The sequence below is a fragment of the Neolamprologus brichardi genome, chromosome 13 (assembly GCF_056152115.1).
Source record: "Neolamprologus brichardi isolate AB-2024 chromosome 13, ASM5615211v1, whole genome shotgun sequence".
Lineage (NCBI taxonomy): Eukaryota > Metazoa > Chordata > Actinopteri > Cichliformes > Cichlidae > Neolamprologus > Neolamprologus brichardi.
Window position 1 is genome coordinate 24181997 of NC_142116.1, and position 23724 is coordinate 24205720.

The 23724-nt window shown below is 41.4% G+C and overlaps 2 protein-coding genes across 3 annotated transcripts; one reads left to right on the forward strand and one right to left on the reverse strand.

Annotated features, from left to right (window-relative positions):
* Window positions 1–496: 496 nt before the first annotated feature.
* Window positions 497–4045, forward strand: pcbd1 (pterin-4 alpha-carbinolamine dehydratase/dimerization cofactor of hepatocyte nuclear factor 1 alpha). The gene is made up of 6 exons (XM_006799003.3): window positions 497–551; window positions 909–979; window positions 1712–1843; window positions 1941–2021; window positions 2832–2920; window positions 3075–4045. The coding sequence occupies exons 2-6, from the start codon at window positions 977–979 to the stop codon at window positions 3133–3135; spliced, it is 366 nt and encodes a 121-aa protein (XP_006799066.1). The 5' UTR covers window positions 497–551; window positions 909–976; the 3' UTR covers window positions 3136–4045.
* A 4123-nt stretch (window positions 4046–8168) lies between these two features.
* Window positions 8169–17711, reverse strand: sgpl1 (sphingosine-1-phosphate lyase 1). 2 transcript variants are annotated; one of them, XM_006799004.3, is made up of 14 exons: window positions 17551–17711; window positions 14879–15044; window positions 14152–14219; window positions 13708–13855; window positions 13469–13548; window positions 13111–13239; window positions 12659–12747; window positions 12452–12560; window positions 12269–12367; window positions 12042–12188; window positions 11643–11881; window positions 11405–11551; window positions 11202–11322; window positions 8169–10343 (listed from the first exon to the last, which is right to left on the reverse strand). In XM_006799004.3, exons 1-14 carry the CDS (start codon window positions 17560–17562, stop codon window positions 10200–10202), a joined length of 1698 nt encoding a protein of 565 aa, XP_006799067.2. In that variant the 5' UTR covers window positions 17563–17711; the 3' UTR covers window positions 8169–10199. The 2 variants fall into 2 exon arrangements, with proteins under 2 accessions (XP_006799067.2, XP_006799068.2); XM_006799005.3 differs by lacking the exon at window positions 17551–17711 and adding an exon at window positions 15488–16033.
* Window positions 17712–23724: the final 6013 nt, after the last annotated feature.

The following is a 23724-nucleotide window of genomic DNA, read 5'->3' on the forward strand; positions in this document are numbered from 1 at the left end:
CGCTGGTAAAGAGGATTAACAAAGTTAGACTTGCATGTAGCAGCGTCCTGGACTCCATGTTTCTAGCCGTAACCAGCCTTGTCTACTGCTCATCTTTATAACTCTCACAATATAACCTGCGGTCAAAGGGCAGTATGCATACGTAATTGTTGGTTCCCTTTTTATGTGCTGTTTTGTGCTTACATTTAAGATCACATGTAATCATTGTCATGATTTGACATGAGGGATGCTAAGTGAAATCAGACTAATAATCAGTGAGTTTAAAACGGTCACAGGTATGTATCTGTGGCTCTGTATTAATGCCACAGTCAGCAGACACTCTCCGTTTCACCCCAGTCTAATGGTTTTGTTCTAAATCACAGCTAACTAAATCGCTTTAGCAGCGCTCTCATTTCCAGGTCCAGTCAGCTGTTAAATGCTGATCTCCTGTCACATCCTCTCCCTGTTTTCATTCCATTAACCACTTCATTTCTCTGAGCGCTCACAGTGACAGATGAGTTCACCGGGGCAATCTAACAAGAGCGGGTTGTTAACCTTTGACATGAACTCTGGTAAGCTGAAGAGCCAACCTCCTTTTTAAATCTGATGTCAACTGGAGAAAAGACATTAATATCAGCAGGTAAATATTCTTAGGATTAAGTTCATGTTTGATATGTGTGCATAAAAGGTACAGTGTCTTCTCTCTTCACACAGCAAACACTGCTGCACTGGCCTTTGTGCTGAATCGTGCTACAATAGCTGGCCTAATGCATGCCTTGTGCAACAGATGATAGTTTATGATTAAACCCATGCTGATAGGTGGTTGAATAGCTTAGCAGCAGTGAGGATTTTTGCTCAGGCTCCTGCAAGGGCAGCTAGGCGGGGACCATGAATGGATTTATTCCAGTTGCTCTCACTGGCTCCCACAGCAGATTTGCATCTGTGCAACAGGCTGCTGGAGCTGAACCTTCCCCGTGCATGAAAAGCCTCTGCAGACATGGTGAGTACACAACCTTTCTACACTGTCTGCCACATGGAGCTGTTGACATTTCCTCGCTGTCACAGGTAGCACTCTGCTCTACATTATAATATTTCATTGCAGACTGACATTTCAGGTTTTCAAGCTAGATAAATACAATAAAGTGTCATGCATGCTAACATGAGTTTGGAGGAGGAGAGATGTTCACAGCAAGCCACGGTGAGGTTTGTTTGAAGTTTGAGGTTTTAACCAGCGGTAATCGTTTCTGTAGTGCCCATTCATGCCACAGATCGAGCAGATTAGACCGTTGCTATGATACCTGTTGATGTCACTGCTCAGTCTGAGGCTCTGGTCCTGACATCTGTTTGCTCTGCTGGTACATAATTGTGACTGCTCAGCTGGGGGCAGAGCATTCATATGTAGATTGTGCAATAAAATGCTATCTATTTGGACGATGTTATGCAATGTTGACTCTGCAGTTTAAATACGTAGTCTGGATCGTGAGGGCTGAATGACATAAATTTCACTTTGAACCTGTGTTGTGACCCTGCATCATGTGCTAGAGGAAAAGACCAACCACCACCACCCCCTCTCCACCACCACCACATACCTTTGAACCAGCTAGATTTTTAAACTAGGAATGTGGCCTCTCATTGTTTCCAGATGGGATCCTCTACAACCAATCAGAGTTTGTGTTTGTGAAACTGCCCCTCTCAAATCTGCTGCACTGTTCCCTCTGCTCTGTCCTCACAGGCTGGTAAGGTCCAAGCTCTGACTGAAGAGGAGAGGGCCCACATACTCCCCCTGCTACGCAACGCTCAGTGGGTGGAGGTCGTTGGACGAGATGCTATTTACAAAGAGTTTATTTTCAAAGACTTCAATCAGGTTCTTGCATCATTGTCAAATATCACTTTTAAACTTAAATGACCCATATAACCACTCTACCTTTTTATTTTAATTATTTTTATTTCTCCCCCTCCAGGCTTTTGGCTTTATGTCCAGAGTGGCTTTACATGCAGAGAAGTTGAACCATCATCCTGAGTGGTTCAATGTCTATAATAAGGTAGGCAAGCCTAATAATACATGAAAATAAGATTACAGCCTATGGGGTGGGGGTTATTTTCCTGGCACCGTGGACAGCTGGCTTTTGTTACTATAGAAAAGCCCAACATTGGGATCATGAATTGGCTTCAAAATGACCTCTCTTAAATGTCATTTTTTGCCTTAAAGCAATAAAGAACATATGTATTTTTTGTTTTTGAATTTAAAAAGTTTTTTTTTTTTTTTTTTTTTTAACCCAGGGTTAGGGGAAGATTGGATAAGTAATTTTCACCCAAAGCTCTAAAACACCAGATACCTAGTCGACACCAAATGTCAGGTAAACGACTAGCTAGCTGTGAACCGTTTAAAGATGGCAGCTGCAGGTCTCTTCGTCGGGAATTTAACCCATGACTGTGTCTAAAAATTGTGCTAACAGACTTTTCTCAGCGTCAAATGTGTAACCGGTTAACTGCATCTATGTTACACGGCAGCCAATTTAGCATAAAATTATAATTGAACACAGGTGTTACTAAAAGCGTGTCTTGTGTAGGCACGAGCCCTAATTAGTGTGATTAATACCACGTGAGTTTCTCATTTCCAAGTTAAAATGGCTTTTGCTAAACTTGCAGCGTTTCCTGTTGGACACTCAGGGTGTCGTCTGGTTTTGTCAAAACGTTAAAGGACATTTTCCCAGGGTCTTACCTTGTGCTGATGCTTCACCTGTAATGACTCCATAACAAATTGCGGCAAAGCTCTTTGTCGAGTGGTATTTTGAAGCAAACGCATTCAAATTTGCATTGATTCACCACTTTGCGCATTCTCCTTAACGCAGGTCCAGATAACTCTCAGCACGCATGACTGTGGAGGGCTGTCCCAACGTGACATCTCTTTGGCCACCTTGATTGACCAGGCATCTCTAATGTGAGCAGAATGTCACCGGTCAAGGCAGAGAAAACTAAAGTGCTCTTCACATGTTTAGTTTTTTTTTTTTTTTTTTAAGGGGGGGTGGTAATTATTAGCTCAAGGAAATGGTATAAATTCCGATGGTACATTCATCTTTCTGTCCCAACTATAGGCCCATTCCTGCCAGAGCGCAAAGCGATGCTCCGCCAAGTTCTCAACAAGCGAAGAAATAAAATACTGTAATTGAACTAATCTGGCTTAAATTTAAACCTCATTAAAGAATATCTAATGATCCAATAAACCAAACTGTATGGTCAAAGCTGTAAAACTGATATTTGCAGCTTATTGCATATGTTTGGAGTTCCCAGTCAAACTTTTTTGGGGGGCAGCATCGTATTTAAATAAATCGTACATACACGATTTATTGATGTGTATACAATTAACTTCAAACTGTGCTGAAATTAATACCGGAAACACGTCTGACAGTAATTGTGTTACATTTGTTTTGCTCCAAATGATGAGGGTGCTAAAGCTTTGGCTGTCACACAACCATAAGGATGGTTAATACAGGCAGCAAGTTCATTTCTTGACAGTGATCTGATGGGTTTGCGATGTTTCAGGGTGTTGGTCAGGTTTCCAATCAGACTGGTCCATCATCACATGACGTGCAGAGAGGAAAACGGTAATGTGCGCATGCAGCACAGTAACTTCATTAACTGGGAGTATGGTCAGGTCCTGACCGTAAATGAGTTTGTGTTCGTCTACACCGTATTGTACCGCAGTCAAGTGAGCCCTCACATACGAAGTCACAATCAAGCTAGCCGCACCGCCAGCCGCACCTAAAATGTTGTTGCACTATTCTTACGCATATAACGGTACGGGTGCCGAATGGCTTAGAAACGCGAGTTTTCTGTATACTGGCATTTACGATTTTACTGCTCAATCCATTTCGACTTTTGAAATATTAGCAGTTGATATATAACAAATTACTTTATGATTCTCACACTGCACATTGAAAATAACAGAAAATGTTATATATTCTGTAAGAGCTGATAATATATACAAAGCATTGTCTTCTCACTATACTGTACATTTCTGTTCAACCTGACCTTATCCCCAACTAAATAAAATTGCTGTACTGTATTTTTGATATTGTGGGGGGTTTTGTGTTGTTTTTGTTTGTTTTGGGGTTTTTTGTTACAAGAAAATTGTTTGAGGTGACGCTAATATTTCACTGGATTCTTCCTCTGAGTTACCTCCACTCTTCCTCCTCTGCCTCACAGCCCAAAGAATTGTACAATTTCAGAGAAAATTAACAGTAAACTCTACTCAAATTACATTACTATAATTCTAATATTCTCATCTTTGAACTGTTAATACAGGGAAGCTGTAAGAGGTGACGCTAATATTTCACTTGATTCTTACTCTAGGTCATCCTCACTCTTCCCACTCTGACTCACAGCCCAATTAACTGTATGGTTTCAGAGAAAATTAACTCTACCCAATTTACATATTCTCAACTTTCAGCTGATATTACATGGAAACTGTAAGAGGTGATGCCAATATTTCACTGGATTCCTACTCTGGATCACCCTCACCCTTCCTCTTCCTGCTTACAGCCCACTGAACTGCCTACAGAAAATTCTACATAGAAAGATAGACAGATGCTGTATTTATCCTGCCACATAATGAAGAGTTATTGTACACTTTTACAGAGAGAACAATAGGAATGATTTCCTGAAGTGTTCTTCATGGCTGAAAGTTTGAATCAGAGGGAGGAGCCGTGCTTCTTTACAAGGGAGGAATGGAGCAGGTGTGATGGGTTGTCCATAATTTTAGTGACCTCTGACCCTTGCTGACTCAAACTCCTCCAAATTCTCACCATTGCTGCTTCTAACCTTGCAGAATAATTTGTTCTTCCATTTGGCATCTCTGGCAAGCGATGCCAAGATTTAATTCACTTTATCAGTTGAAATTAAAAGTTACAGCGCGCTGGGCCTCAAATCAAATCACGTCCGTCAGCAGTTTGAATATTGTGAGAATAGCATATATGTACATTATGGAGTGCACAGTGTTGAAGTTCCGGTAGGTGAGAGCGAGGCGTCTATGAAGTGTCACTGTTCAGCAGTCTGATGGCCTGATGAAAGAAGCTGTCCTTTAGTCTGCTGGTTCGGGACCGGATACTGCAGTACCTCCTGCCTGACGGAAGCAGTTTGAACAGTTTGTGACTGGGGTGACACGAGTCTTTGATTGATCCTTCCTGCTTTCCTCTGACAACGCTTCTTGTACAGCCGCGCTCAAAAGTTTTGAGAATGACACAAATATTAGTTTTCACAAAGTTTGCTGCTAAACTGCTTTTAGATCTTTGTCTCAGTTGTTTCTGTGATGTACTGAAATATAATTACAAGCACTTCATACGTTTCAAAGGCTTTTATCGACAATTACATGACATTTATGCAAAGAGTCAGTATTTGCAGTGTTGGCCCTTCTTTTTCAGGACCTCTGCAATTCGACTGGGCATGCTCTCAATCAACTTCTGGGCCAAATCCTGACTGATAGCAACCCATTCTGCCATAATCACTTCTTGGAGTTTGTCAGAATTAGTGGGTTTTTGTTTGTTCACCCGCCTCTTGAACAAGTTCTCAATGGGATTAAGATCTGGGGAGTTTCCAGGCCATGAACCCAAAATTTCAACGTTTTGTTCCCCGAGCCACTTAGTTATCACTTTTGCTCCACCATGCTGGAAAATGCATTGTTCTTCACCAAACTGTTGTTGGAAGAAGTTGCTGTTGGAGGGTGTTTTGGTACCATTCTTTATTTATGGCTGTGTTTTTGGGCAAAATTGTGAGTGAGCCCACTCCCTTGGATGAGAAGCGACCCCACACATAAAAGGTCTCAGGATGCTGTTGGCATGACACAGGACTGATGGTAGCGCTCACCTTTTCTTCTCCGGACAAGCCTTTTTTCAGATGCCCCAAACAATCGGAAAGAGGCTTCATGGGAGAATATGACTTTGCACCAGTCCTCTGCAGTCCATTCACCATACTTTCTGCAGAAGATCAATCTGTCCCTGATGGGTTTTTTTGGAGAGAAGTGGCTTCTTTGCTGCCCTTCTTGACACCAGACCATCTTCCAACAGTGTTCGCCTCACTGTGCGTGCAGATGCGCTCACACCTGCCTGCTGCCATTCCTGAGCAAGCTCTGCCCTGGTGGCACTCTGATCCTGCAGCTGAATCCTCTTTAGGAGACGATCCTGGTGCTTGCTGGACTTTCTTGGACACCCTGAAGCCTTCTTAACAAGAATTGAACCTCTTTCCTTGAAGTTCTTGATGATCCTATAAATTGTTGATTTAGGTGCAATCATAGTAGCCACAATATCCTTGCCTGTAAAGCCATTTTTATGCAACGCAATGATGGCTGCACGCGTTTCTTTGCAGGTCACCATGGTTAACAATGAAAAAAAAAAAGGATTTCAAGCATCACCCTCCTTTTAACATGTCAGGTCTGCCATTCTAACCCAATCAGCATGACATAATGATCTCCAGCCTTGTGCTCGTCAACATTCTCACCTGGGTTAACAAGACGATTACTGAAATGATCTCAGCAGGTCCTTTAAGGACAGCAATGGAATGCAGTGGAAAGGTTTTTGGGGATTAAGTTAATTTTCATGGCAAAGAAGGACTATGCAATTCATCTGATCACTCTTCATAACATTCTGGAGTGTATGCAAATTGCTATTATACAAACTTAAGCAGCAACTTTTCCAATTTCCAATATTTATGTAATTCTCAAAACTTTTGGCCACGACTGTAGATGTCCTGGAGGGAGGGAAGCTCACCTGCAATTATCCTTTCAGCACACTGCACAACTCTCTGGGGAGCTTTGCGGTTGTAAGCGGTGCTGTACCACGTGGTGATGCATTCAGTGAGGATGCTCTCAATGGCACAGCAGTAGAAGGTCCTGAGAATGAGGGGGCTCATGCCGAATCCCTTCAGTCTCCCGAGAAAGAAGAAGTGCTGCTGCGCCTTCTTCACTGTTTTGTTTTTGTTTACTGACCATGTAAGATCCTCTGCCAGATGTACACCTAGGAAACGGAAGCTGCTCAGTCTCTCCACAGCAGCGCCGTTGCGGTGATGGGGGTATGTGCTTCTCTACACATCTGGAAGTCTACTATCTAGCACACCTGGATGTGAACCAGCGGTCTGCTTCACAAAAAGGATGCCCCTCTTAGCAGCCAAAACAGTTTTATACCACAACAAAAACAAGTATTAGTATGACTATCTTCTTCTGGATAGTGACGCGGCGGTCCTGCCATTTCCCCCTGTGGATCTTCTCCTCCACTCCGTCCACGTCTCAGCTCGTCTGCTTCTGCTACTTTCCTGGAAAAAAGAAAGAAAAACACCTCCCTAGCCAAACCTGGATTATTAATATTATCTAGCAATTCTTAGCCTGTTATTTTGTACCTACACTGAACAAAAATATAAACGCAACACTTTTGTTTTTGCTCCCATTTTTCATGAGCTGAACTCAAAGACCTGAAACATTTTTTTACACACACAAAGGACCCATTACTATCAAATATTGTTCACAAATCTGTTTAAATCTGTGTTAGTGAGAACTTCTCCTTTGCCGAGATTATCCATCCCTGCTCACAGGTGTGGCACGTCAAGGTGCTGATTAGACAGCATGAATATTGCACAGGTTTCCCTTAGACTGCCCACAATAAAAGGCCAATGTCGGAACTGGGTTGACGACCAGGCCGCACAATCTTCATATCTGGGCCTCATCTAGTGTCCAGAAATCCAGCTGTTACACACACACACCTCAGGTTTTTACAGCGAAGCAGCCCTTCTCTGGAGGAAACGCACCACCTGCCTCTCTTGAACAGCTGTCTCAACAAGATCACACACCTCCCATCAGTTTTAACCGGTTACAAATTCACTTATTCTGCAAGTAAATAAGCGAGGAACAGAGAGAGCAGGAGGGAACCTAAGTTGAAACTGTGCACAGACGACTTTAAGATTTGTACATAAAGGCAGTCTAACATTTGATCGCGTGATCAGTGACAAATGAATAAGTATGTAAACTGCCACTATGTTTACATGCTCCGCTTAACGTGGAAATGCACGTGGTCGGTGCGCTCTGGTAGTTCATCACATAGCACCACACCTCTGGTCCCAACATGTGTGTTTTTCAACTTTGTCATTAAAATGATTTTTCCCCGTCACACTGTTTCCTGTTGTAACTTAAAAAGACGACTAAGAAATGATTTGAATCCATTTTATTGAAAACATCACTGTAGAGCCATCTGCTACAGTCAGCTAAGCCCAATCCCCGTTGTTGGAAAGACTGCAATGTCAGCACGAGGTCAAACACATCATTGCTACATAATGTCACTGCCAGTGAAGATTTACTGTGCAGACCTTCAGAGAATCTGTTACAGGGTTATCTGTGCCAGCTACTGCCTAAAACAACGTACACAGAGTTCTTGAACATTCAATCATCAGTTTGTAGTATTTCTTCAATGCAACAGGATTAGTCCTTTTTAATTTTTTGTATCAGCATGGCTTTCCGCACCTTATTACTGACCACAGTATTTCAGGATGAAAGCATGGACACACGATGGTATGAACTTTAATTGTTAGCTGGATTGTTTAATCAGTCTTTAAACCAGGCACTGGCTACAAGATGGGAAATTCTTGCACGTGTGAGACTAATTACATTCATGCCAAATCTCTTCAAAAAGCTCCCAGTAAATAAAAACAGTTAAAACACAAACGTTAACAAAAAGAGTCAAATGAAGCAAAAAGGAGCGGTCACACAAATGCTTAAAATTTACTCATCAAGGCTGATAAGTTGTCATTCACTACAATGTTTCTGCTAAACATGTAGAGCCTTCCCATTTGTTACACTTCATCAAGGAGAAGTTACATATTGCACAAAATTGAACTAAATTCAAGGAATTTTCAGCAATGTTAGATGAAAGCTTGTGAGAAACAGAGAGCAAGGTCCTTTTGGTGTTACAGTATGCATTGTTAAGTTATCAATCTGTGAGTAACATATCCTGCTGAGTAGATATTTACTAGAATACATCATGTCCACAGTCAGTCAGGGCAAACAGCTGATTTCTCCCAAGTTTAAAGAATCTCCATCTGTGGATCGGTCACAGCGGAGATGTTCCCTTTCAGTGTATTTACGAACACTTTAGTGCAGTCTGTCAAATGCCCCAAATGCTGTAACGCTTTTGTTATGTGAGAAATGGAAAACTGACGCCCAGTTTGAATGGATTTCACCGGATGAAATAATGACGTTTGCATTTAGTGGAAACTGAGGTAGATTGAATTAGGACACAAATTATTACAACGAGGTGACACACAGGTGACTTTGCAGAATACAGAGGAATAATTGAGTTTCTGCTACTTGATAAGTAACTGATAAGTAGCTGGAGAGATTTGGATATCACTAGCCTCTTTCAAAATATTAATGCCCCTGTTCTCTCTTATTAAAATTAAGAGTTTTAGTGGATATTAATAACATTAAAAACTCCCATTCCCACCGTCTATAATACCAACCACAGTAGATGAACCACAAATGAAGGTAAATGAGTGCTAACAAAACAAGGACATACATGTTCAGGTTTGCAGATAAATTCTGGTTTCAAGTGATGTACATATTAACCTGATATGTAGTTTTTAGGGCACTGCAATGCTTTTACATTAAACCGCCCTTTTGATGATAATACACAGGTATGTACAGCCAGTTCAGAGCAGTGCATCAGTTTGTAAGCTACAGGCAGCGCAGCGATTCTAGCACATTTTGAGCTTTCGAGTGGTTTGTTTTTGCAAAGTCGTCGTGGACAGTGAAGTGAAGCGGTGACGACATTGAAATGTTCTAGTATTAAAAAAAACTGAAAGGTTTTATTATGCAATCAGTAGATATCATGACAGACGTGTATTAAATGAAAGCTAAAATTGAAATGAAATGTAAAACAGAAAAAAACAAACACATTTCCTCAACATAATTTAAAATCAAATCAGAGGTTAAAACTCGTTTGGACCCAGTCATGTCTTCTCTGTACCATTTAGGCGCAGTGTTATAAGGAATTTCCCTCTAGGCTGATTAGAATGACAATGGCTTGTGCTTCAAAGATTGCTGCAGATGTTTGTTTAAATATATATATGGTGCAGGTATGCAAGATAAGGCAACCGTTGAACGATTTAAAAATCAGAGCTCTGGGAGGAGGCGAGAGCGTTTCCCTGCATGCAGTGTTGTCGGGCCAGGAGGGACCAATCCCTTTTCAGTGGGCTTTGCCGTTGCCATTCATGTGGCTGATGTTTGACTTGGTCACCTCAGTGCTGTAGAGACAGTCCAAGAAACCTCGGGAGATCTCTGTCACCAGGGATCTATCTGGGATGGCCTGGGCCATGCCGTAGATCGCTCCCTGCAAGAGCAGGAACATAAGTGAGCTTACAAACATCCAGACACATCATCTGTCTCCTAAAACAGGTTTTCTCTTAGCTATATACTTTCAGACGCAGAAGGCAGCTGCATTAATAAAAAGTTCCAGTTAAATGGCAGCACAGATGTTACAGTTTGTTTGTTTTTGTTGCATTTGGATTCATATAACCTCTTGTACCTCTCCAATGTGATGAGTGAACTGACTGAAGAACAAATGAAACTTGAGATATTGAGAAACTAACCTCTAGTTATATGGAATTCACCTTAATCTGCAGCAAGATCTGTTCTCAGTGTTAACTACGCTGCTGACAAACCTGTCGGGCACAGTGCTGCTTGTCCCACGTGGGTGGAGTTTAAAAGCTGACACACAAAATAGCTGCTTGTGTCGACTCAAATCGAAGGTTTTATACAGCAACAATGCAAAATGACACTTCCCTTCCCCAAATACCCACAGAACGTTAAACAGAAAAGAAAGCTAAATACACAGCACTCAGCATGGTTCCTCTCCAGTGGCTACACTAGCGAGCACTACAAAGGTGAAGACAGCTTGATTTGAATGATAAAGGTATAGTTTGGATCTACAGTAATATGTAATCTCCCTTGGTTTCCTCCTACAGTCCAAAGTCAGGTGAAGTAGCTGAATAAGGTATGAATTTATCTATATGCAGTAGGCTTAGACTGTGACCCTGTCAATACAATAGGATTACAACATCCTGTCATGGATCATCAAAGCAAAACTGTGATGTAATGATAAAGAAAGATTGGTGTCTTTGTCTTATTTAAACTTCTTAAAAAACCTACGTGTTAATGATGACTATGTAGATAAGTAAACCAAACTCACCATTCCTGTAGTTTTCTCTTTGGGGTTCTTCATGATGATGGCGACCTGCTCTTTGACATCACGAATAAAGTGATCAGCGACCCCTGGCTGCGTGTGCAAAACTGTGCAGCAAATGTGGATGCTGTGAAAGCAACGATTGTGAGGTGTAAATATTTATCATGCCATCACATTTACTGAGACGTTATCGTTTGTTTTACATCTACCTGGACGGGTACTGCAATGTGTTCAGATTCCAGCCCTTTGACGTCAGTGCGTTAGACAGACGGAAAATATCAAAATCATCCGAGCCGATGGCCACCACCGACACCTCCGGATCCCCAAACACAAACACCCCTTTTATCTTGCAGATTCTGACAAACAGAGAAGAAGACAGAAGAATGTTAAAGAAGATAATAAATTACAGTAATTTATTATGTTCAGTGTAACAAGTCTGTGTCTTACTCTGTTTTGATCTTGTGAGCTGTGCTGACGATCTTCTTGGTGGCGTCTACGTAGCCGTTCTCTCCCATATACATCATGGTCGCCCAGCAGGCGGCGATGATTCCTCCTGGCCTGGAGCCCGCTATAGAGGGTGAGGCATAGATCCCCCCTTGCCAGTCAGCAGCTACAAAGTATTGGTACTGACGGTACTTTTTATCGCTGTAGAGGATCACTGAGGAACCTTTCGGGGCGTAGCCATACTGGAGAGAAACGTAACACATGCGCACAAGGTGCAGAATTAAAACAAGCATATCCCTGTACATACCACACATAAAACAATCTATGTGTGGTATGTACATATGCACACATGTATATTGTTCTAGAAAGATTTGATCTGAAGGCTGTTCAGCCACTCCTTACCTTGTGTGTGTCTGCAGAGATGCTGGTAACACCTTTTACCCTGAAGTCAAATGGGGCGAGTGGGTAACCAGCCTTGGCCATGAACACAATAAGAAAACCACCCAGACAGGCATCCACATGCATCGGGATGTTGTAGCGTACAGCCAGCTGCAACACATCGAGGGAAAGTGTGAGGTGACTTCCCAGTTTTTGTCAAGAGTACATAAAAAAAACGGTGCACTTCTAACCTTGGCTACTTCCTCAATGGGATCTATGATTCCATGAGGAAACTGGGGAGCTGAGCAGACAAGCATGGCTGTGTTCTTGCTGATGGCTCTCCTCATGGCCTTGAAAGAGAACAAACAACACTGGAATAAATAATGCCTGGAAACAGAAGTCAGCACATGCTGTCTACACGTGTTCTCTCTCACCTTCACATCCACTTTCATAGTTTTCTTGTCGAGAGGAATGTGAACCAGCTTCATCCCGAAATAATGTGCCGCTTTGTCAAAAGCTGCGTGGACGCTCACAGGTGCAAGGCTGCGGAAACAAAAGCAGGACACGAAAATGATTTCATGACTTTCTCTGGCAGGAACAAGCCTTGACACGGACCCTGTGTCCTGTAAAGCTCGGCTTACATTTCAGGGTGTTTGACGCCTCGCTCGTATGCGATGTCTCTGTATGCTTTGCAGGCCATCAGTATGCTCTCGGTTCCTCCTGAAGTGACCTGCACAAAGGAGCGGTAGGGATAAGACAAATTCAGTCCACCTTTTCTAAATGTAGGGATAGAGGTTTGTGCATCGGTCTGATAACAGAGTTGCAAAAAAGAAATCTTTGGGATCACCAGAATTTCTGCATCGATCATAAAGGTGGTCAGATATTCAGCAAAGTCTCATTATAACTTTTCATGACTTTGAGTTACAACACAAACTGCAATTTTATTTCTTTGTATTTCTATAAAGGAGACTAGACTAAAAGTGGGTTTTAATTTGTCCCTCTCTATTATTAGTATTGTATAGCTGTGACGGAAATCCTGCCGATAAAGAAAATCAATCCTTTTCTTGCAAGTGACTACTGTATGGTGACTTACTGTGCCACAGGAGTTAGGCCCACCATGGAAGAGTGTGCAAGCCATTCTGACAACCTCTGCTTCCATCTTCCGTACGCCAGGAAAAATGTCTGGGTGGAGTGGATTGCTCCATGCAAAATCCCCATATACCTAAAAATAACCCCAAACAAACAAACAAATGAATGACAAAAGTAGTAAAGTGTTGCATAAACTGTAAACCTCAAACCAGGGTGAAACCAATGTCATCGAAAGGACCGACCAGGAAATGAAATCAAAAAATAACTTTGTTACTGTAAAAACTCCAAAATGTATTCAAGCTTGACCCTGGCCATTAATGCGTGGAATGCCAAAATCTGCAAATGTATACAGAGATGCATACCTTCACTAGGAGGTTGGTCAGTGACTCATCACCCCAGTACACTGCCCCAGAAACCAATCCCTTATCCCACTTCACCTCATCTGCAACAAAAGATTGATTCTTGAGAAATCACTGGCTTTCTCAAAGATATTATCCTTTTGAAAGATAAGTAGACAAGTTTTCTTATCAGCAATGAAGATTAGAAATACTTGGTGATACTGATAAAGAAGCAGGAATCTCAGGGCTGAATGAGGACTTACTCAGGGTGTCGTACTCCTTGATTTTCTCCATTACTTTGGCCTGAGAGAGACCTTTTGAGGGAAGCTCTGTGGTGTAGCTCATCCCCTCCTTGAGGGTAAATAGACTAGCAGACATGTCATCCAAAGCCTTGTTCAGCTGGCTCTGGATCTGATACAAAGAGAGGACAGAGTTACTTTACAGGCACAAACAGCAGTAGAGTAACGTAACCCATGACCTAAAATGGATATAGGAGAAGTAACAGTATTGCTGACTGAACAGAAGTAACCACATGTTATCACCAGAGCATCATCATTGTGCCAAAGGTCTGTCATTCCCACCCAACCCCCTCCATGACTTTGATATGCAGTCATCCAAGAATGACTCATAATAACCCCAGACACTCGTCAGCACACACCAGAAGGGGGGAAAATAAAAAAGGGAAGAGATTTACCACTGATACTTACTGCCCCGCCAACGAAGGGTATTTTTCTGATGAGTCTAAAGCACTGCTTCTTGATTCGTGATGTCAGACCTATTAACCAGAAAACACAAGGCAGCAGCTGTGGTGAAATGTTAGCATGCATGCATCCACAAATATTAAGCAGCTGACTGTGACCCATAATCACACGTTAAGGGAAGGCGTAGTCACGAGCCCCTTTCACTCTGCTCGCAAACACACTAAAGAACTAGACTTTTACCAAGAAGCCACACTCTGACCTTTCCCTCTCAGAGAGCTACAGATGGCTGGCCCTGACCTACTCGTTGAGGAATTTAAGCACAGATTCTTTGGAAGATCTAGAACAGGGGTGGGCAATCTCAGTCCACGAGGGCTGGTGTCCCTGCAGGTTTTAGATGTGTCCTCGAATCAACACAGCTGATTTAAATGGCTAAATTAGCTCCTCAACATGTCCTGAAGTTCTCCAGAGGCTTGGTAACGAACTAATCATGTGATTCAGGTGTGTTGACCCAAGGTGAGATCTAAAACCTGCAGGGACACCAGCCCTCGTGGACTGAGATTGCCCACCCCTGATCTAGAAAGTCGAGACAAATGATGGCTTTGCTCGGTTGTGCCGCAATTCTAGATAGTGTGCACTACATTAGCAGATGGTTAGCTGATTACATGCGTTATCTCAAGTCTCAAAGACTCTAGCAGGCCAACTTTGGACCCATTCTTATTGTGTGAAAGATTACTTTCTTGCTGGAAGAGGAAGCCTTTGACCCATAGTGCTCCCACTGTGGTGATCACTGTCACTCCGATGATCTGCCACGGCTCCAGATGGGCGCAGCGCGAGTTCACCTGCTGCCGGCCCTCCTCCAAATACAGCAGCACCATCTCCTTATACACCTCCAAGGCACTCTGGACATAGAGACACACAATATGCATTACAAGAGAAGTGCAGAGCAACCATCAGCTTTTCTCTAACAACAATCTGGATTTACAGAAGGCTCAAACTATTCAGTCAACAGCACTCATGTTTCCTGTGATACAGATCTCTTACGCGACTATGGTGATATGGGGAAGTTACCACTGAGTGCCATGTATTGAGAAAGTTAGTCACTGTTTGACAGCATAATAACTGCTTTCCTGCAAAATGAGGTAACAGTTAAATTTCAGCTCACTTAATCTGATTTTTTTTTTTTTTAACAAGACACATAACTTGTGACTGTGCGATAGGAGCAGATGTACAGGCGTCCAGTAATACACTGCAGGTCAGGCCATAAACCATCAAAGACAGTGACTGACAACACGTCCAATTACTTTAAGGGAAAGTAACTAATCTTTCAAGTGCGAGTACTTACTTTTGAAGACATTGCCAGACCTACAGATCCCACCCTCACACACTTTAAACACACTCGGCACTTTTCCTGACTGTCAGGTGAAGAGACAGCCAGCACTCGGTACACCAGGTGAAAGTGAGAGAACACGTTCAGCGAACTGTAGATCTACAAGCAGACTCCTCCCACTAGTCACATAACACATCCAGCCCGTTAAGGTAATCAGTCAGGATTAGACGAGACGGGAAAGACTGAGCTACAAATTTACGACGAGGTATAATTTACGTCTCTTTCAAAGCACGATCACAGGTGAATACTTTCCTGTCAGTTCAAATGTGTATGTAATGATTTAGCCCGAGGACATCTAAGTGAGCCTTAATCACAGTGAAATGCCCGTCAATGGGATTGCATAAGCGCAGCAAATTTATCTTTGCATTATCTCCCTCACAAAGTCTTTTTACAACACAACAGCAGGCAGTTTGATCGTGAGGACTTGCCACCTCAGCTGCAATAAGAAAGCTTAAGGTTCAACAGCAGTATCTTAACTAATCACAATCTGTTCTGCCACAGCAAAAATAACACGAGGCGAGTCCTCTTAGTGCGACGGAAAGGCCGTTTACTGTGTGAAAGAACAACCTAACCCCCCCCCCCCCATTAAATCCTAGGTAAAGGGTTGTTAATGAGCCATGGGAGTCCTACCCCCTGACCAGGCAGCAGCTGCCATACCTGCCTGTTTTGGACAGCCTGTTCTCATACAGGTTTAGCAAGATCAGCTGCAAAGTGCTGACTGAAGCAACAGAAAATAAGCAACTAACATATGTTGAATGGGAAGCTTGACTTGAGTCATGACAGGCATGTAATTTAGCACACGGCCCATATTTGATTGCTGTCACACATCTGTCAACTAAACAAATAAATAAATACATGAATAAATAAATAAATAAATAAATAAATAAAGATTAGAGCACTTCCTTTTTTGACTCTACTTCAGCCTCAGATCCCACACACACAGCTTTCCCTCAGGAAAACTTACACCAGGTTCACACAAAGCCTCTTGTACCAGTTTTGTGCTACTCCTTGTTGAACAGTGGACACCCATTCTTTTGTTCACCCCCACCCTATACAACATTTAACTATTCTTCTAATGAGACCTTTTGTTGTTTCAAATGGGAGGTCATGTTCTTGTGGAAATATACTGGGCGTGAGGTGGTTGCTCCTGGATACATGAAGGAAAAAACAGTCAGCTTGCTAAAACATCACCAAAGCTCAAAGAGAGATGAGGAGATCACTGAGGGGGGAGAATAATTACAGATGTGGTGTCTGGAAATGTTTTATTTAAACTTCTACAAAGCCTCCAGACTGCCACAGTATCAAACGATATTTAGGTCAACATCAAAAGTATGTTTTTTGTTTAGTTTTTTTCCCCCTTGAGATAATTCTTCTCTCTCCTGTGATGACCTGAAGGAGCTCAGAGCGATTTCTGCCCTGACAGCAGATCTGTGTCAGACCAGCTGCCATCTCCTGCCGTCTCTTTTGTCTGCCTCTGATTACTTCAATTAGAAAGAAAGAAAAAAAACCCACAGTGCTTCCACAACCTTAAACAACTCTCCCGTGGGACTACTAAGAGAAGTGCTTTGTTTAAACTTCCTGCAGGTTTATGTTGAACAGGATTTCTACTTTTAAACAGAGGCAGCCACAATAAACAATAGTGAATGAGCCGCAAAACACGCAGGCAAAGAGGAAGGATCTTATTTTATTAGACTTTAAACCAATAAAAGTGCACCATGAACCTGTAGTTACATCTTGTATACCATCTTTTTTATAACAGGGCCAAAAAGTATCGATGAAGATTAAATGTTTCCTGAAAAACAACCATATGTCTGTAACACGAAGCTCTCTTAACAAGAGTGCCTGCCAGTGTTTGTGGACTCGGAGCATCCCTCACAGCAAAACAACTCGGGCCATTAGCTCACTTCAATACTGATAAACAAGTCTGCTTCTTCGGGCGTCCTGAAGCCGCACTGTCATTGTCCCGTCTGCCACACTGCCTGTAACGTGAGACGGAGAGAAAGTACAGAGACACCTACCCAGTAGTCCATGTTCTCGAGGCAAACTGTCACCGAAAGTTCCCTTTATTTAGCCTGCTTCTCGGGAAAGTCACCTCCAGCAGCCTTTGCTATGAGTCCTCTACTCTCATCTACATGCTACTACCAAACACAGCAGCAAGCTAACCCTGATTGAGGAAGTAACAAATACACTCGCCTATAACTGCACGCGGTCTGCGCATGTGTAGATCTGATGACGCTGTGCCGCTGTGAAATCTACCAATCTACCAGGCACCGCGTGCTTTGTAGATCTTCTCTCCGAGTCGCAGGAACGTCGCACGTTTTCACACCCACAACTGGATGTGAAATGCTGCGTTCAGAGACGCCACGTAAAAGACAATTCACCGTCATGTGAGTCCAGTAATGCCATGGAAACCACCGTATTTATTGAAATATTTACGCCTCGAGTCAGTGACCTTTACCCCAGAAATGTTTGACGAGCAGACACCAAAGTACCTTTTCGTAATAAATCTTAATTTGCTCAGATCATTTCGGCATTTGAGTTTTCTTCAGCGGAGAACAATCAATTTTTTGCCATCCTAAAAAAAAGGTATATATTACTAAAGGTCACATTCTCTGATTCTCCGATAATTATAAAGACAGATAGTGGCTCTCATTCCTTGATAGACACGTTCTTGTTTACAACTGGATTATACTCGTTTACTTTTACTCAACTTAAAGTATACATATTTTAACATCAGTGAACGCCTCATTTAGCATTTTGTGTAACAAGACGAAATTTTGTCTAGAAGGGAAAACAGCGCCGCGGAGCTGCCGGGTACTGTAACTGCACATCTAAATACACTAATTTTGAGTGGGATATCTTCTGTTGTAGACAATTAAAAAAGTAGTTGCACAGCTGCCGTTTTATTGATAAAATTAAATTGGTCGTCTTAAAAGAACATAAATAAAAAAGTTATTAAACTGGGTTGACTTGTGGAATAAGGTTAAACCAACACAATAACCCAGACACATTATGTGTTTTGCTCTTTTGTTGTTGTAGTGGTAACTGAAGTCCATGTAGTTAATTTGCCCTGGATAGTCTGTACGTCACTTTTATCACATTTACAGTTGAGCTCTTCATCTGTTTGTCATATAAAACCAGTAAAAACACCCTAAATATAATTCTTTTAGCCTGAAATGTATTTATTTTTCCCCCTAAAGTGACCCAAAATATACAAAATTCAAACATTTTAAAATTTTAGCCTGTGGTACAGGTGTTATCAAATCTTGTGCAATGAGGCTGTTCTGAGGTAAACCTGAAACTTTTATGTTTTGTGTTCTAAGTGTTACACTATTAAAAAAGATGTTTATATCGATCATTATAGACGATAGTGATGATATTTTTTAATGATACAGAACTGAGCAGAGTGTTTAATGGATGTAATGGTTATAAATGTTTATACAATAATTCCCAATTGTTCCAGAATGATGTTCTCGCCATTTTCACTTTCAATAAAATAAAATAAATTTCATTTCTTAAGTAAAAGAAGATATGAGATCCATAAAATGACATGTGGTGTGCCTCAAGGGTCAGTTTTAGGCCCTGTACTTTTTAATTTGTATATGCTCCCTCTCGGCGGTGTCATCAGGAGGCATGGAGTGAGCTTCCACAGTTACGCTGATGACACTCAGCTGTACATTTCCATGTCTCCTGATGACACCAGACCAATGGATGCCCTTTTTAACTGTATTTTAGATATAAGATCTTGGATGGCAGAAAACTTTTTACAGCTTAACCAGGACAAAACTGAAGTTTTAATTGTCGGTCCTGAGGCTCAAAGAGAGAAACTCTTGTCTAAATTACAGGCATTTTCACTATGTCCTTCGCTACAAGTGAAAAACCTGGGTGTTATTTTTGACTCTGAGCTTGGTTTTATCCCACATATTAAACATGTAACCAAAATTGGATTTTATCATCTAAAAAATATAGCCAGAGTCCGCCCTATTCTCTCTCGGGCCAACACGGAGATGTTGATGCATGCTTTTATTACCAGTCGCATTGATTACTGTAATGCCCTGCTCTCTGGTCTTCCTAAAAAGAATATTTCAACTTTACAACTTTTACAAAACTCTGCAGCTCGTGTGCTGACGAAGACGAGAGGGCGGGCCCACATTACACCGGTTTTAGAATCGCTGCATTGGCTCTCCGTGTGTTTCAGGATCGATTTTAAAGTTCTTTTATTGGTTTTTAAATGTCTTAATGGTCTTGGGCCTTCTTATCTCTCAGATCTGCTTTTACCATATGAACCCTCGCGGACCTTGAGGTCCTCTGGTACTGGCCTTTTGATTGTCCCTAAAGTCAGGACACATACTCACGGAGAGGCAGTTTTTCAGTGGTATGGTCCTCGTCTGTGGAACAGCCTGCCGGAGGAGCTCAGGGCCGCAGAGAACGTACATGTTTTTAAGAACAGGCTCAAGACCCACCTTTTTAACTTGGCTTTTACTTAACGTCTATTTATTTTACGCTTATTTATTCTATCCTGTTATTCTATTGTTAATTTAGGTTTTACCTAATATTTATTGATTTTATTCTTATTCATTTTTTAATCTTCTTACTCTATTTATATTTATATTGTATCCCGTTCTTATTTATTTTATCTTTTTACCCAGTATATACTCTTATTAGGTCATATCTCCAGTGTTTCCTCAGAGGGCGCTCTCTGCACCGGGGCTGTGATCGACCGTGGCCGCTGGGGCTCTGGGGGTCCTCTCAGCCTGGCTGGGGGGCTTCTTTGCCTCCCTCCTGCTGTGTGCCCAGCCTGGAGGCTGCGGTCTGTGACCGGCTCCCGGTGCAGACGGCTCCCCATGATAGTGTTTCCTCACTTGGCTCATGCGTACCCAGTCCAATTTAACTTTTTAAGTGTGCGTGTGTGTGTGTGTGTGTGTGTGTGTGTGTGTGTGTGTGTGTGTGTGGGGTGGGGGGGAGGGGGGAGGGGGGGCTGCTTTTAACCATGTAAAGCACTTTGTGCTACATTTTTTTTTGTATGAAAAGTGCTTTATAAATAAAGATTGATTGATTGATTGATTGATTGATGATATGGCTGGATATTACTGATAATAGATGTTTTTCCTCTCAAAATGAGTGCTGTAATACCAGTAAAATAGATTCCCCCTGCTTTCTGAAACACTCATTAAGGATCAATCATATATTTATTGCTGTTCGATGGGAATTTTTATATTCTAAATAGATCTATTGTTCAAAATTGAATATAGGCACTTGTTATGAACAAAGTCTTGGCCAGGGTCAATTTTTACATGCATCTTATTATGTGTATATATCATATATACTATGATGTATACGAATAACCCAAATTAAACACCTGAAATATGACAGGTTTGAAAACTTCTCCAGAATTGTGCTTTTAGGTTAATTACAATTGTTTGGGATTTTGATATGGAAGCTTTCACCCTTTAGATTGTGTTACTTCATCAAACAACTCAGCTGAGCTGACTTTTTTTCTTTCTTTTTTTGTTAACTGTTCATTGTGATTCACTAGAGTTGTGAAAGAAATTGGGCAATTAGTGCATATGTTTGTTGAATTACAAGTTTATTAAATAATTTCTGTATTGTCTTACTGAATATACAAGGCTGCAAATAAAATCATATTTTTGATTTATTCAGGTACGTTCCTGCCAGCAGACAGACAGGTAAGCGCAAATCCACCATATTTCTTTACGTGTTCTGTAGAAGACTAAAATAGTCTTCATAAATTAAAAACGCCAAAAGAAGTAACTTTTTATAAATAGGTTATCTTTACTGTCTAAATCAAACATTTATAACTGATTAAAACCTTAATGTCACATGTCCCTTGAAGCTACCATCCCCTCGCTGAAAATTCAACATTTGCTCTTTTTTATCTACAAAGAGCCGCTAATGAACACGAGGTTTCGCAAATAAGCTATCAGAAACAAAGAAAAAACATTATGTAGTAGTTTAGAGGGTGAAAGGGGGCGACTTGCAGCCACAGTCCTATTTGTGTTTAAAATCTCCAATCTTTACAAAAAGACAAACTGTCTCCAAAGGACACCTATTCCGCTATAATTGGTGTACACTGTCTTCAAAAGCTGGGGTGAGAGGTACAATGCCTTGCCTGTGAAAGGAAACTCCAAAGCACATTAAAAGTGAATTACTTCTTGTGTAAAGTGTGTTCGGGGTCATGCTGGTCACGACGCGCGCACTTCTCCAAAAGCGCACACGTCTCCAAAGGCGCACTCCATAGTTTCTAAAAGGCAGTCATATTGTTGAGGGGTCTCACAAGAGGTGTACATATGGCATCCGGGTTGCAATTAAATGTTTTTAAGATGTTTTTCCTTTCTTGAAGAAGTTTCCTTTTCCTTTTTTTCTCTCCCGGCAGCTCTTTGCTAGAAAGAACAAGAGGAGGGGGGCACATTGAATGGCTTCGCTGCTAGTTTGGGATGACAACAATCTGGTCAGCGAGTTGTTGGACTTTGATTGTCCCCCTCAAAACGTCCTTCAGACAAAAAGCCGAAGACGAAAATAAAGCCCCACCTGGTACCTCTGTTTGCTAAAATAATAATAAATAGATTTCGTTTAATAAATAAGCAAAGGAGACTGTAAAGTGAAGTAGCAGAGGAAGTATTAATCAGGAGCATCAGGCAGGTATCACCTGCTCGGTAGCTTGCTTAGTTTATTGTTAAATATTGTTAAATCACTTTTCGTACCAAGTCTGCTCCGATATCTACCATTACCACAGCAACTGGCCGCTTATGTTTGCCTATACTTTGCATAACAAGCAGGACACTACAGCACACTGATAAAAAATCAAGGAGAGAGACTGACAACTTCAACCCACACCTGTCCACGATATCCTAATATGGATTTGGCATCAATGAATATTTGTAAAGTGGTAATATTCAGTTTACTTTAGACTTTTCGGGCCTTTTATAACAGCAAGGCACCATCTCCTATCTCCCTAGTATATTTGTCCAGTTTATTGAAAGCATATGGTTATCAGATTGTTCCCAAAACACATATTTAGACAGAAAGTTAAGGAGAGCTTTTTGTGATCCTTTGTTGGCAATTGTAAATCATGCTTGAGCCCCGCCACGCTTCCTTTTCCTCCCTTACCCAGGCTGCTCACTGTTGACTCATTTTACTAATCTTTAATGTGTTAAAATAAAGTTTTATTAGAAAATAGCAACGCGTCACTGAATTGTGGCGATCTTGGACAAATTTTTGGAGATGTCATAGCGCACAGACACAGGCTCACATTATAGAAGAAAACGAGCTTTTATTGTTGCGAAACACAAAAAGACCCTTTGTATCATCGATTTACACAGCGGATTTCACCTTCCCACCTCTCCTTTTTTAGTTTGCTCCATGCGTAATTGTCTTATCCAAATACCGGAGCTTTGCGCTCTAACGCAAGAAGCAAATGTTTATCCAAATATATGCCATTTAAAAACAACACTTGTTTAATATAGGTAAGGTTTTCTGAGCTAACAAAGAGGTAAAATAATCTTTAAAAAAAGACTCATCGAAGCAATAAGTAAGGACCAACTTGAAGGAGATTAAAGTTCTTTTAACGTCCGCCTTACCAGGTAGTGTGATGTGCGCAGAATCGCAAAGAGTCTCTCAATCTTTAACAATTAACAATAATAAAATAATAACTGCAGAGAACTTTTGCATTTTCTTCTTCATCTCGGTTTTTAGCGTACTCTGGTGCACATGGAGCTGATTTTAGAAGCCAGTCTGGCAATAATGTGCTCTGCAGGGCATGTGCCGATGTTTTGAGTGCGTAAAATGTGGCATTAAAAGTACCTCTTATGGATAGAGATCGGATAATATTTCCAAAATAAAACTTTGTGTACAGTGATATTTAATTAAACACAGTACAAATATTGACTACGGTTCCAACTTTTGCGCATAAAACTAAACGTTGCTTATTTTAAACCATGGCGAAAGTCTTTTCATAAACACATTATGATTTACTATAACAATAAACGATAGTAAAGATGAAGACAGCTAGCCTTGAAAGCTTTAATGGGAATTAAAGATCATCTGTATGATGTATCACATCATATATACAAGATCCATATTGTGTCTCGTGTCAAGCTTCTTCTTTTTTTTTGCTAGACCAGCATCTCACTAGACAGAAACAAGCGCATGACCTCACTAAACCGAGGTCAAAG